Raw genomic sequence first — 14,088 nt, forward strand, 5'->3', positions numbered from 1 at the left:
TTTTTTTCCAGATTGACTGACCTTCATGTCTTTAAAGTAATGGACTGTCCTATTCTCTTTGCTTATTTGAGCTGTTCTTGCCATAATATGGACTTGGTCTTTTACCAAATAGAGCAGTCTTCTGTATACAACCCCTCCCTTCTCACCACAACTGATTGGCTCAAATGCATTAAGAAGGAAAGAAATTTCAGAAATTAACTTTTAACAAGGCACACCTGTTAATTGAAATGCATTCCAGGTGACTACCTCATGAAGCTGGTTGAGAGAATGACAAGGCAAAGTGTGGCTACTTTGAAGAATCTGAAATGTAAAATATATTTTGATTTAACTTTTTTTTTTGGTTACGACATAATTCTGTTATTTCATAGTTTTGATGTCTTCACTATTATTCTACAATGTAGACAATAGTCAAAATAAAAGAAAAACCATTGAATGAATAGGTGTGTAAACTTTTGAAGGGTACTGTGTGTATCCATCACTCTGTGCGCTCTCTCCCTTATCCCTGTACTCTCTGTACCTCTGTTTGTACTGAGGGCAGGTGCAACAGAAGCTAAGTGATATACAGATTGAGGAGCGGATGGTCACGGCCCAGCTCAGCTGGAAGAATTCCCTAGAGGAGGATCCAGTGCTGGTGAACGGCTCAGCGGAGGAGCAGCAACAGGAAGACCAGCCTGAGGAGCTGAGAGTGGAGCCTCCAGCCAGCCAGCCACAGATGGAGCCAGCTGAACCGATGGAAGAAGTAGATGAGGAGGATCGCCCTAAGACCCCAGAGGAACCAGAGCCCAAGTCTGATGCCTTCGAAGACCTCTATAACAGCCTGTCTTCCACTGTCTGGCCAGTACCACAGGACAACCTTGTGAAGGCAATATATTGTACTCTGAAATATCTGGGTCATTTATTATTTGTTCTTAAGTCTGAGTGCTAGTTGTGTGTGTTGTTATGCCATCATGGGGTCTGAAGTTGCTGTTTTTCCTTCTCTTTTCTCAGGAGCACATTAGTCCCATTGCTTTCACCCTTCAGGAGCACAGCAGTCCTACTGCTGAAGTTGATACAGAGGTCAAAGATGTAGAAAAAGAAGATGAGGAGTCGTCGTTTAAAGCTAGCACTCCCAAGGTACAATATGGTCGCATCATCTTTAGCCATGGGATTCCCCCCTGGACTCCAGATCTGGGTTCAGGTCATTTATTGAAATATTTTCTATGTATGAGTATTTTTAAATAATGTGGCCCTATTCAGCTACTTCTATGAGAAGTATTTAAAAACATTTTCCTGTAAATTGCCTACTCTTTGATAGTATTTGCATTATTTCAAATACCAAACTGACCTAGTTCAAATGCATGGGTGTATTTTATTATTTTGTAAATATATTCCAAATGCATTTCCAAAAACAATTTTTAAATATTCAACTACTTGTCTTTAAAGAGGAAATACTTCGCTTTCAGAAAGTATTTATACCCCTTGACTTTTTCAAAAGTTTGTTAGGTTACAGCCTTATTCTAAAATTGATTTGAATAGTTTTTTTCCCTCATCAATCTACACACAATACCCCATAATGGGAAAGCAAAAACAGGATTTTAGAGATGTTTGCTAATTAATAAAAAATGTACTTAAATATCACATTTACATAAGTACTCAGTACTATGTTGAAGCACCTTTGACAGCGATTACAGCCTCAAGTCGTCTTGGGTATGACGCTACAAGCTTGGCACACCTGATCCTTTCAAGCTCTGTCATGTTGAATGGGGAGTGTTGCTGCACAGCAATTTTCAGGTGTCTCCAGAGAGCCTGTTGGGAAAGCATTCCAGGTGATCTTCTGTATACCCCCCTACCTTGTCACAACACAACTGATTGGCTCAAATGCATTAAGAAGGAAAGAAATTCCACAAATTAACTTTTAACCAGGCACACCTGTTAATTGAAATGCATTCCAGGTGACTGCCTCATGAAGCTGGTAGAGAGAATGCCAAGTGTGCCAAGCTGTCATCAAAATATATTTGGATTTAACACTTTTTTGGTTACTACATGATTCTGTATGTTATTTTATAGTTTTGGTGTCTTTGCTATTATTCTACAATGTAGAAAATAGTAAAAAATACCATTTTAAAAACCTGAATGAGTAGGTGTGTCAACTTTTTACTGGTACTGTAGATCTCCCCAAATACTTAATTCCAAATGTAATAGAAAATAATTGAAATACTCTAAATATTATTTGAACCCAGGTCTGCTGGACTCATGTTTGACCACTGGACTTTGCTGTATTTCCTTAGCAGGTGGAATCTCCAGAGCCAGAACCGAGACCAGAGTCAACTGAGCCTCCCCATGCTACCCTGCCTGTGCTGCCTCCACAGACCACTTCCCATCCACTCCCTGATCTGGACTTCTTCCAGTCAGACCCCTTCACTGACCGTGAGTTACCCCTCCACCTCTCAGATAGTACAATAAACTAACAGGCGCAATTTCAAACTTGACAAACCTACTGTATGTATGAATGTTCAGTGCATTTGGAAAGTATTCAGACCCCTTGACAATGTCCACATTTTGTTACGTTACAGCCTAATTCTAAAATTGTTTAAATAAAATGTTTCCCTCATCAATCTACACACAATACCCCATAATGAAAAAGCAAAGACAGGTTTTTAGAAATGTTTGCTTATTTATTAAAAATAATAACCAGAAATACCTTATTGACATAAGCATTCAGACCCTTTGCTATGAGATTCGAAATTGAGCTCTGGTGCATCCTGTTTCCATTGATCATCCTTGATGTTTCTACAACTTGATTGTAGTCCACCTGTGGTAAATTCAATTGATTGGACATGATTTGGAAGGCACACACCTGTCTAAATATGGTCCCACAGTTGACAGTGCATGTCAGAGCAAAAACCAAGCCATGAGGTCGAAGGAATTCTCCGTAGAGCTCCATGACAGGATTGTGTTGAGGCACAGATCTGGGGAAGGATACCACAAAATGTCTGCAGCATTGAAGGTTCCAAGAACATCATTCTTAAATGGAAGAAGTTTGGAACAACCAAGATTTTTCCTGGAGCTGACCACCTGGCAAAAGTGAGCAATCGGTGGCGAAGGGCTTTTGTCAGGGAGGTGACCAAGAACCCGATGGTCATTCTGACAGAGCTCCAGAGTTCCTCTGTGGAGATGGGAGAACTTTCCAGAAGGACAACCATCTCTGCAGCACTCCACCAATCAGGCCTTTATGGTAGAGTGGCCAGACGGATGCCTCTCCTCAGTAGAAGATGCATGATAGCCCGCTTGGAGTTTGCCAAAAGGCACCTAAAGTACTCTGACCATGAGAAACAATAATCTCTGGTCTGATGAAACCAAGATTTAACGATTTGGCCTGTTTGACAAGCGTCACGTCTGGAGGAAACCTGGCACCATCCCTACGGGGAAGCATGGTGGCAGCATCGTGCTGTGGGGGATGTTTTTCAGTGGCAGGGACTGGGAGACTAGTCAGAATCGAGGAAAGATGAACAGAGCAAAGTACCAGAGACCCTTGATTAAAACCTTCTCCAGAGCGCTCAGGACCTCAGACTGGGGAGAAGGTTTACCTTCCAACAGGACAACAACCCTAAGCACATAACCAAGACAATGCAGGAGTGGCTTCGGGACAATTCTCTGAATGTCCTTGAGTGGCCAAGCCAGAGCCTGGACTCGAACCCGATTGAACATCTCTGGAGAGACCTGAAAATAGCTGTGCAGCGACGCTCCCCATCCCACCTGACAGCGCTTGAGAGGATCTGCAGAGAAGAATGGGAGAAACTCCCCAAAAACAGGTGTGCCGAGCTGGTAGTGTCATACCCAAGAAGACTCGAGGCTGTTTTCGCTGCCAAAGGTGCTTCAACAAAGTACTGTGTAAAGGGTCTGCAAACTATAAATGTGATATTTCCATTTTAAAAAGTAATTCATCAAGGCAAAGGGTGGCTACTTTGAAGAATCTCAAATATAAAATATATTTAGATTTTGTTACACTTTTTTGGTTACATGATTCTACAGGTGTTATTCTGTAGTTTTGATGTTTTCACTATTATTATTCTACAAAGTAAAAATAAAGAAAAGCCCTTGAATGAGTAGGTGTCAACTTTTGACTGTGTGTATGTGTAGATGGATATATATGCAGTTGAAGTCGGAAGTTTACATACACTTAGGATGGAGTCATTGAAACTCGTTTTTCAACCACTCCACAAATTTCTTGTTAACAAACTATAGTTTTGGCAAGTCGGTTAGGATATCTACCTTGTGCATGACACAAGTCATTTTTCCAACAATTGTTTACAGACAAATTATTTCATTTTTAATTCACTATCACAATTCCAGTGGGTCAAAAGTTTACATACACTAAGTTGACTGTGCCTTTAAACAGCTTGGAAAATTCCAGAAAATGATGTCATGGCTTTAGAAGTTTCTGATAGGCTAATTGACATCATTTGAGTCAATAGGAGATGTACCTGTGGATGTATTTCAAGGCCTACCTTCAAACTCAGTGCCTCTTTGCTTGACATCTTGGGAAAATCAAAAGAAATCAGCCAAGACCTCAGAAAAAAATGGTTCATCCTTGGGAGCAATTTCCAAACGCTTTAAGGTACCACGTTCATCTGTACAAACAATAGTACGCAAGTATAAACGCCATGGGACCACGCAGCCGTCATACCGCTCAGGAAGGAGACGCGTTCTGTCTCATAGAGATGAACGTACTTTGGTGCGAAAAGTGCAAATCAATCCCAGAACAACAGCAAAGGACCTTGTGAAGATGCTGGAGGAAACAGGGAGAAAAGTATCTATATCCGCAGTAAAAAGAGTCCTAAGGACAACAAAGTAAAGGTATTGGAGTGGCCATCACATAGCCCTGACCTCAATCCTATAAAAAATTTGTGGGCAGAACTGAAAAGGCATATGTGAGCAAGGAGGCCTACAAACCTGACTCGGTTACACCAGCTCTGTCAGGAGGAATGGGCCAAAATTCACCAATTTGTTGTGGGAAGCTTGTGGAAGGCTTCCTGAATTGTTTGACCCAAGTTAAACAATTTAAAGGCAATGCTACCAAATACTAATTGAGTGTATGTAAACTTCTGACCCACTGGGAATGTGATGAAAGAAATAAAAGCTGAAATAAATCATTTTCTCTACTATTGTTCTGACATTTCACATTCTTAAAATAAAGTGGTGATCCTAACTGACCCAAGACAGGGAATTTTAACTAGGATTAAGTGTCAGGAATTTTGAAACTGAGTTTAAATGTATTTGGCTAAGGTGTATGTAAACTTCCGACTTCAACTGGTATACAGTGAGGGGGAAAAAAGGATTTGATCCCCTGCTGATTTTGTACATTTGCCCACTGACAAAGAAATGATCAGTCTAATTTTAATGATAGGTTTATTTGAACAGTGAGAGACAGAATAACAACAAATATCCAGAAAAACGCATGTCAAAAGTGTTATAAATTGATTTGCATTTTAATGAGGGAAATAAGTATTTGACCCCCTCTCAATCAGAAAGATTTCTGGCTCCCAGGTGTCTTTTATACAGGTAACGAGCTGAGATTAGGAGCACACTCCTTAAAGGGAGTGCTCCTTATCTCAGCTTGTTACCTGTATAAAAGACACCTGTCCACAGAAGCAATCAATCAATCAGATTCCAAACTCTCCACCATGGCCAAGACCAAAGAGCTCTCCAAGGATGTCAGGGACAAGATTGTAGACCTACACAAGGCTGGAATGGGCTGCAAGACCATCGCCAAGCAGCTTGGTGAGAAGGTGACAACAGTTGGTGCGATTATTCGCAAATGGAAGAAACACAAAAGGACTGTCAATCTCCCTCGGCCTGGTGCTCCATGCAAGATCTCACCTCGTGGCGTTGCTATGATCATGAGAACGGTGAGGAATCAGCCCCGAACTACACGGGAGGATCTTGTCAATGATCTCAAGGCAGCTGAGACCATAGTCACCAAGAAAACAATTGGTAACACACTACGCCGTGAAGGACTGAAATTCTGCAGCGCCCGCAAGGTCCCCCTGCTCAAGAAAGCACATATACATGCCCGTCTGAAGTTTTCCAATGAACATCTGAATGACTCAGAGGACAACTGGGTGAAAGTGTTGTGGTCAGATGAGACCAAAATAGAGCTGTTTTGGCATCAACTCAACTCGCCGTGTTTGGAGGAGGAATGCTGCCTATGACCCCAAGAACACCATCCCCACCATCAAACATGGAAGTGGAAACATTATGCTTTGGGGGTGTTTTTCTGCTAAGGGGACAGGACAACTTCACCGCATCAAAGGGAGGATGGACGGGGCCATGTACCGTCAAAATCTTGGGTGAGAACCTCCTTCCCTCAGCCAGGGCATTGAAAATGGGTTGTGGATGGGTATTCCATCATGACAATGACCCAAAACACACGGCCAAGGCAACAAAGGAGTGGCTCAAGAAGAAGCACATTATGGTCCTGGAGTGGCCTAGCCAGTCTCCAGACCTTAATCCCATAGAAAATCTGTGGAGGGAGCTGAAGGTTCGAGTTGCCAAACGTCAGTCTCGAAACTTTAATTACTTGGAGAAGATCTGCAAAGAGCACTGGGACAAAATCCCTCCTGAGATGTGTGCAAACCTGGTGGCCAACTACAAGAAACGTCTGACCTCTGTGATTGCCAACAAGGGTTTTGCCACCAAGTACTAAGTCATGTTTTGCAGAGGGGTCAAATACTTATTTCCCTCATTAAAATGCAAGTCAATTTATAACATTTTTGACATGCGTTTTTCTGGATTTTTTTGTTATTCTGTCTCTCACTGTTCAAATAACCCTACCATTAAAATTATAGACTGATAATTTCTTTGTCAGTGGGCAAACGTATAAAATCAGCAGGGGATCAAATACTTTTTTCCCTCACTGTATATAGATATATGTATCCATCCATCCATGTCAATCCTTTTTTGCTTTGTCTTTGGCGTATTGTGTGTTGATAAATGAGGGGGGGAACTATTTAATCCGTTTTAGTCACAAGGCTGTAACTTAACAAAATGTTGAATAAGTCAAGGGGTCTGAATACTTTCCGTATGTAACAGACAACAGAATCAGTTGAGACTCATTTTTGTCTTTCCGTCTGTCTGTGCAGAGGATCCATTTAAAGATGATCTGTTTGGAAAGGCAGATGTTTCCGGTGAGTGAGTCTTAACTCAGTATGAGCTCAAACAATGCAGCTATACATGTGAGCCACCAAATCAAATATTTTTATTTTAGCCTATATTTTGAATGTGAAAACCTATAACGTAGCTGTTCTTCAACAGATCCATTTGGAGGGGACCCATTCAAGGGTACAGATCCTTTTTCTGCTGACTCCTTCTTCAAGCAGTCTTCGGCTGCCCCCTTCCCTTCTGCTGACCCCTTCAGTGGCAGTGCCAGCCTGGTGGAGCCTGACCTGTTTCCAGCTCCGCTTAACGACGCTGCAGGACTGGACCCCTTCAGCTCCAAAGCCAACAACAAGGCAGCCAGGGACCCCTTCAGCGCCAAGGTCAACAACGTGGATGCAGATCCGTTTGGATCCAAAATGGACTCCCTGGCAGAGGCAGACCCGTTTGGCTCCCAGTGTACTGCAGGCCCGGATCCCTTCAGCTGCTCCCAGCCAGGCTCTGAGCTCCCCACTGTGAGTGGTGCCACAGTGCTGAACTGTCCATATGCCTCAGGGATATTCACTCAGGCAGCTACCCAATTTACCCCACCAAAAAAGTCCTCCCTCCTGCACCAGCACATTGTGTTAATTATGCTCCCAGATAGATTCAGTCTGTGCATGGTAATGAAGAATGACTGTGCACTTCTGTCCTTAATTATTCTAGCTAGGTGTGCGCTGTCTGTAGGGTTTTAGTTTATAACTGACATTGTATGTGTTTCCCTAAAGGATCTCACTGCAGCAACCAATGACCCTTTTGCACCTGGAGGCACTGCTGGAAATACTGGCTCTGACCCAGGTAAGACGGGGATGGAGCCTCCCTCTTGGGAGTGGATGGTAGTGCAAATGGTAGTACCCTGTCTGGCTAAACTGTGTGTGTTGTTGAACAATATTTACACCGTGTGTGTGCTTCAGATCCATTTGCTGCTGTGTTTGGCATCGAATCATTTGGAGTGGGATTTGCAGACTTCAGCGCCTTGGCCAAGGTAAAGTCATGATTGGGTTCTCTAGTTGTCCTTGGTGTGTACCATCATGGCTGTGATGTGAGAACTAAGGATCACTAGCTATTAGTGATCCTTAGGGACATTTTTGTGATCCTGCTAACCGCATTAATAATGGGGGGGAATGTGATGAGGTGGTGTTGATGTAAACATGAACACAAGAGGGAGAGCTGTCAGTCATGCTCTTCTGGATCTCTGGTTGTTTCCAAGTCAAACGGTGCCGACCCCTTCGTCTCATCCAACTCCTCCAACAACAAGAACCTGTTCAAGGAGGACAGCCAGCCTAGCAGCCTTGATGTTCCCCCAGCCTTGCCCCCCAAGACAGGAACGCCCACCAGACCTCCCCCACCACCCCCAGGTCAGTCCTTCTGGGAAGCACATTTTTTTTCATGCTGTTTCTAGACTGTTTGTCAGTGCTTTTCTGCTGCTAATTGCAAGTAGCAGAATGGCATTGGTATTGCAAACATGGAGATTTGGTACCTAGTGGGATTTTGTAGTCATTGTTGCACTTTTGCTAGGACCTCTTCCCTGGGCTTCTCATTCCTTACTGACCTGGGCCTCTCATTCCTTACTGACCTGGGCCTCTCATTCCTTACTGACCTGGGCCTCTCATTCCTTACTGACCTGGGCCTCTCATTCCTTACTGACCTGGGCCTCTCATTCCTTACTGACCTGGTCTCTCATTCCTTACTGACCTGGGCCTCTCATTCCTTACTGACCTGGGCCTCTCATTCCTTACTGACCTGGGCCTCTCATTCCTTACTGACCTGAGTGCTCTTGGGGGGTGGTGTGTGTCAGGGTTTCTGTGGGCTTTGGCAAAAAAATAAATGAAAAGCCGATAAATAAAACTGTCAGCCAAAATGATCGGGAGAAAAAATATATATGATTTTATTTCTTCCTGTATATACAGGTGTAATTATAATTGACAGATTTATTTCCCTATTGGACCCACCGCTTTGCCATTTCTCTCTCTTTCATAGCAACTTTTGTTGTCCTGAAGTCAAAGGCACAATCCTAGTCATATTAACAACTTATCCTAGTTGTTGTATCTTTTAGATTCCCCCTCAAGTTTCTAACATAGATGTTCCATATGTGACAGATGGAAATCTATCAGGTGCTCTGTTTTAGAATGGTGTTTTCCTGCGAATTGCATTTTGGAAAATTATTAACCTCTCTTGTGGAGGTGGGACACTAGCGTCCCACCCGCGGTTCACACTATTCAACAGCCAGTGAAAAATCAGAGCGCCAAATTCAAAACCACAAAATGTCATAATTCAAAGTTCTCAAACATACGACTATTTTACACCATTTTAAAGATGCACGTCTCCTTAATGTAACCACATTGTCCGATTTCAAAAAGGCTTTACGGCGAAAGCATAAAGTTAGATTATGTTAGAACAGTTCCAACACAAGAAAAAGCACACAGCCATTTTCCTAGCAAGGACAGGCGACACGAAAACCAGCTAAAATTAAGCACTAACCTTTGACGATCTTCATCAGATGACTCTCCTAGGACATCATGTTACACAATACATGCATTTTTTGTTCGATCAAGTTCATATTTATATCCAAAAACAGCATTTTACATTGGCCCGTAATGTTCAGAAATGCTTTTCCTCCAAAAACTTCCGGTGAATGAGCACATCAATTTATAGAAATACTCATCATAAACATTGATAAAATATTAAACTGTTATTCAAAGAATTATAGATGAACATCTCCTTTATGCAACCGCTGTGACAGATTTCAAAAAAGCTTCACGGGGAAAGCACACTTTGCAATAATCTGAGTGCTGCGCTCAGAAAAACACATCAAGCAATACAGATACCCTCCATTTTGGAGTCATCTAAAATCATAAATGGCATTAGAAATATTCACTTACCTTTGATGATCTTCATCAGAAGGCACTTCCAGGAATTCCAGGTCCACAATAAATGTTGCTTTGTTCGATAAAGTCCATAATTTATGTCCAAATAGGTCCTTGTTGTTTGCGCGTTCAGTAAGCTACTCCAAGTGTAGGAAGTGCGGCCAAAATGTCACGACGAAAAGTCAAAAAAAGTTATATTTACGTTCGTTCAAACATGTCAAACGTTGTATAGCATCAATCTTTAGGGCCTTTTTAACTTAGAACTTCAATAATATTCCAACCGGACGATTCCAATGTCTTGAAAAACGTTTTGGAACACAGCTACCCTTCACGTGAATGCGTGCCAATGAACTCATGTGCTTTCCTGAGTCAACAACTTCCAACTTCCTTTGTTCGCTCTCTGTTCACCATAGACGCCTCAAACAACTTTCTAAAGACTGTTGACATCTAGTGGAAGCCTTAGGAAGTGCAAAATGAACCCTAAGTCACTGTGTGTTGGATAGGCAATGACTTAGATTTTTCTCAGGTTTTTGCCTGCCATATGAGTTCTGTTATACTCACAGACATCATTCAAACAGTTTTAGAAACTTCAGTGTTTTCTATCCAAATCTACTAATACTATGCATATTCTAGTTCCTGGGCACGAGTAGTAGGCCGTTTAATTTGGGTACGTTTTTTGTCCGGCCGTGAAAATACTGCCCCCTACCCAAGAAAGGTTAAATAGTTTTATTGGCTGTATCATTGAGATGCATGTTCTGTTAAGATACATTACCATAATCAAAATGTGATTTCTGTCATTCTGAGCACCATGGTTTGACACCCCAATGAGTTATGCATATGGGTCCGGTACATTTTTCAAATGGCAGGTAAATTCAAATCTTCACCGTCACGTTGTCCGGCGCCACATTTTCCTAACGGAAACTCTGGTGTGTTTTTGAATGCAGGTAAGAGAGCCGACATCTCCAGGTCCGAGACGTCGGACTCGTTCCACAGAAGGGGGCCATTTCTGCCCCAGGGCTCAGGAGACCCCCCTTTCTCCCAACCTGCCAAGGATGCTGCCCAAGACCCCTTCGCCCCATCCTCACCCCGCCAGCCCGCACGGGACCCAGACCGATTTGCCAGCTTTGACAAAGTGAGAACCTCCCCAGCCCCCTCTCCTCATGACACCGACTAGGTCACCCTTCTCTGTTTCCTCGCTCACAAGCCATCCACCAAACAGCAGTCTCAGCCTCCCCTCCGTCCATAGCTAAACTCTCAAACTACCAACCTACCTGAGGAGCATTTATAAGTCCTTAAGGAAATATAGTTGAATTTTATACATTTCATTATTTTAAAAGCATTCATTTGTTTTTCTAGAGATAGATATCTATCTAATGTTTTGTATATTCCTTCTTCCTTATGTATCCCATATTACTTTATTGTCAATGTTATTTTTCTTTATGTGAATTTTATTAAATCATTAAGGCACGGGGGGGTGTGGTATAGGGCCTATATATCACGGCTAAGAGCTGTTCTTATGCACAACGCATCAGAGTGCCTGGACACAGCTCTTAGCTGTGATATATAGGCCATATACTACAAACTCCCAAGGTGCCTTATTGCTATTATAAACTGGTTACCAACATACTTAGAGCAGTAAAAATACATTTTTTGTCATACCCATGGTATACAGTCTGATATACCATGGCTGTCAGCCAATCAGCATAATTACAAAAACTGGGTGGATCTAGCCCTGAATGCTGATTGGCTGACACCTGTGGTGTATCAGACCGTATGCATTGGGTATGACAAAACATTTATTTGTAGTGCTCTAATTACGTTGGTAACCAGTTTATAATAGCAATAAGGCACCTCAGGGCTTTGTGATATATGGCCAATATACCACACCTCCTTGGACCTTACTGCCTATCTTTAATTACATTTCTGTTTATTTCTAAGCTGAATTGAAGTTCAGACTTGTAATTGATGTTCCCTCAAATAACTTGACTCCTTTAATAGTGTAGCCATAGGTGTATATATATTAATAAACATATTATAATATATTTAAAATGGGTAACATTTTCACTGAGTGAACTTAGGCACCACTAATGGGACTTCAGGCACACCAAATCTTCCTCTTCATGACTCATAGCCCTCAGGAGCCCCTGGTTGGCTGTGGATGGAAAGGCTAGGCTGCTTGCTTTGGTTCTTGTGATTTGAATTTATTTAGCACACCCACAGAAAGGATAAAAGGCTTGACTGAGCTCCTGCTCCCTCTGACTACCTCCACTCTGCATGACCTGCACCCTGCCCTGCACGCACTGTCCCAGTGACCCTCTACAGAGCCCCTCACTGCCTCCACTCTGCATGACCTGCACCCTGCACGCACTGTCCCAGTGACCCTCTACAGAGCCCCTCACTGCCTCCACTCTGCATGACCTGCACCCTGCACGCACTGTCCCAGTGACCCTCTACAGAGCCCCTCACTGCCTCCACTCTCCATGACCTGCACCCTGCACGCACTGTCCCAGTGACCCTCTACAGAGCCCCTCACTGCCTCCACTCTGCATGACCTGCACCCTGCCCTGCACGCACTGTCCCAGTGACCCTCTACAGAGCCCCCTCACTGCCTCCACTCTGCACGACCTGCACCCTGCACGCACTGTCCCAGTGACCCTCTACAGAGCCCCTCACTGCCTCCACCATCACCCTCTCACTCTGACTCCTTCTGCTTCCCACCATTCATCCTGTTATCACCACTCCCGCCACCAATCTGCACTGTGGAAGAACGATTTCTGCTCTCTCTGGGTCTTCACTCTCATCTCTTCCTCAGTCAAATGAGCTCAATAAAACATCTTAAGAAGGGTACTATCTCCATCTCTGGGCTCCATGTGTATCCATATCCACCAGGTTGATTTAGCACAGAGTGCTACTGTTTGTACTTTTTTTTACATTCTATTATGATGCATAAATTCTGGCGTAATCAAATCCCGGATTGAATTAAGGCTTGAGCTGTAAAAAATAAACTATCGATTTGGTCTGAATTCAAAAACCTAGTTTTACTGGTCTCGTATAAGCATTTCTGGATGTTGGTTAGATTTACAGTATTTTGATATACTTTGAAGTTACTTTGCCATTTTCCTTCAATCATGTTAAATCCATCACCAACCATTTATATCCCATGTGAATAACTGTGTGTTAGACAAAGCTGGAACATCCTACAGGGACTTTACCATCCAATTCACAGATCTATTCACACAAGTATGTTGTTCATAAGTTTGTATACTTTTTCTGAGACGTTTACGCCATCTACAGTATATTTGGTCCAGGTTGTAAATCCATTGACATTCACTCCTGCTGTACTGTCAGACTGTACGTCGTGAGTGATGTAATGGGTCACAAGCTGTTGGAAGTCCCACACCTCATAATGAACAATGTGAATCAGTACCTGCTTTCTCTCTCAGTACCAACCACATATCTCTTTTACCACATCGCTCTTTTTGGTTTCATTGACATTAACTTTAGTGCTAAGAAATACAGATTGGCAATCTCAGAGCCAATCGTCAGTATATTGCAGTACTATACTGTATTAATTTGAGTTCACATCGGTATAGATGGAACACTGCAGAACCAAAAATGCTTCTCGTGTGTGTGTGAACTAAACACTATTATAAACTGGGTGGTTTGAGCCCTGAATGCTGATTGGCTGACACCTGTGGTATATCTGACCGTATACCACAGCTATGACTTAACATTTATTTTTACTGCTCAAATTACATAGGTAACCAGTTTATAATAGCAATGAGGTTTGTGGTATGTGGCTGATATACCACTGCTAAGGGCTGTATCCAGGCACTTTGCATCGAGCGTAAGAACAGCCTTTAGCCATGGTATATTGACCATATACCACCCCCCCATCCTTATTACTTAAATATACCATATTTTATCATCCCACTGTCTACAATGTGCATGATGTTTCTGTTGCTGTGTGAAATTGACCTGTGAAGACTGTACTCCTCTGTCGCATGCAGACATGCTTTACAGCGATACAGGGATTTCACCCACTCAA

General features: G+C 42.7%; 1 protein-coding gene across 4 annotated transcripts in view; it reads left to right on the forward strand.

The window, feature by feature from the left end:
* LOC115192496 (epidermal growth factor receptor substrate 15) overlaps positions 1-14,088 on the forward strand; it is a 37,892-nt gene that overhangs the window by 20,704 nt on the left and 3,100 nt on the right. For 3 of the 4 annotated variants that reach the window (XM_029751072.1, XM_029751073.1, XM_029751075.1), the window contains exons 16-24: positions 539-862; positions 988-1,113; positions 2,268-2,406; positions 7,122-7,166; positions 7,294-7,649; positions 7,902-7,971; positions 8,088-8,158; positions 8,384-8,531; positions 10,985-11,172. In XM_029751072.1, the coding sequence (XP_029606932.1) occupies positions 539-862; positions 988-1,113; positions 2,268-2,406; positions 7,122-7,166; positions 7,294-7,649; positions 7,902-7,971; positions 8,088-8,158; positions 8,384-8,531; positions 10,985-11,172 (1,467 nt within the window). The remainder of the gene's footprint in view (positions 1-538; positions 863-987; positions 1,114-2,267; positions 2,407-7,121; positions 7,167-7,293; positions 7,650-7,901; positions 7,972-8,087; positions 8,159-8,383; positions 8,532-10,984; positions 11,173-14,088) is intronic. The other variant, XM_029751074.1, reaches the window with a different exon arrangement.

Source organism: Salmo trutta, chromosome 4 (genome assembly GCF_901001165.1).
Source record: "Salmo trutta chromosome 4, fSalTru1.1, whole genome shotgun sequence".
Classification (NCBI taxonomy): Eukaryota; Metazoa; Chordata; class Actinopteri; order Salmoniformes; family Salmonidae; genus Salmo; species Salmo trutta.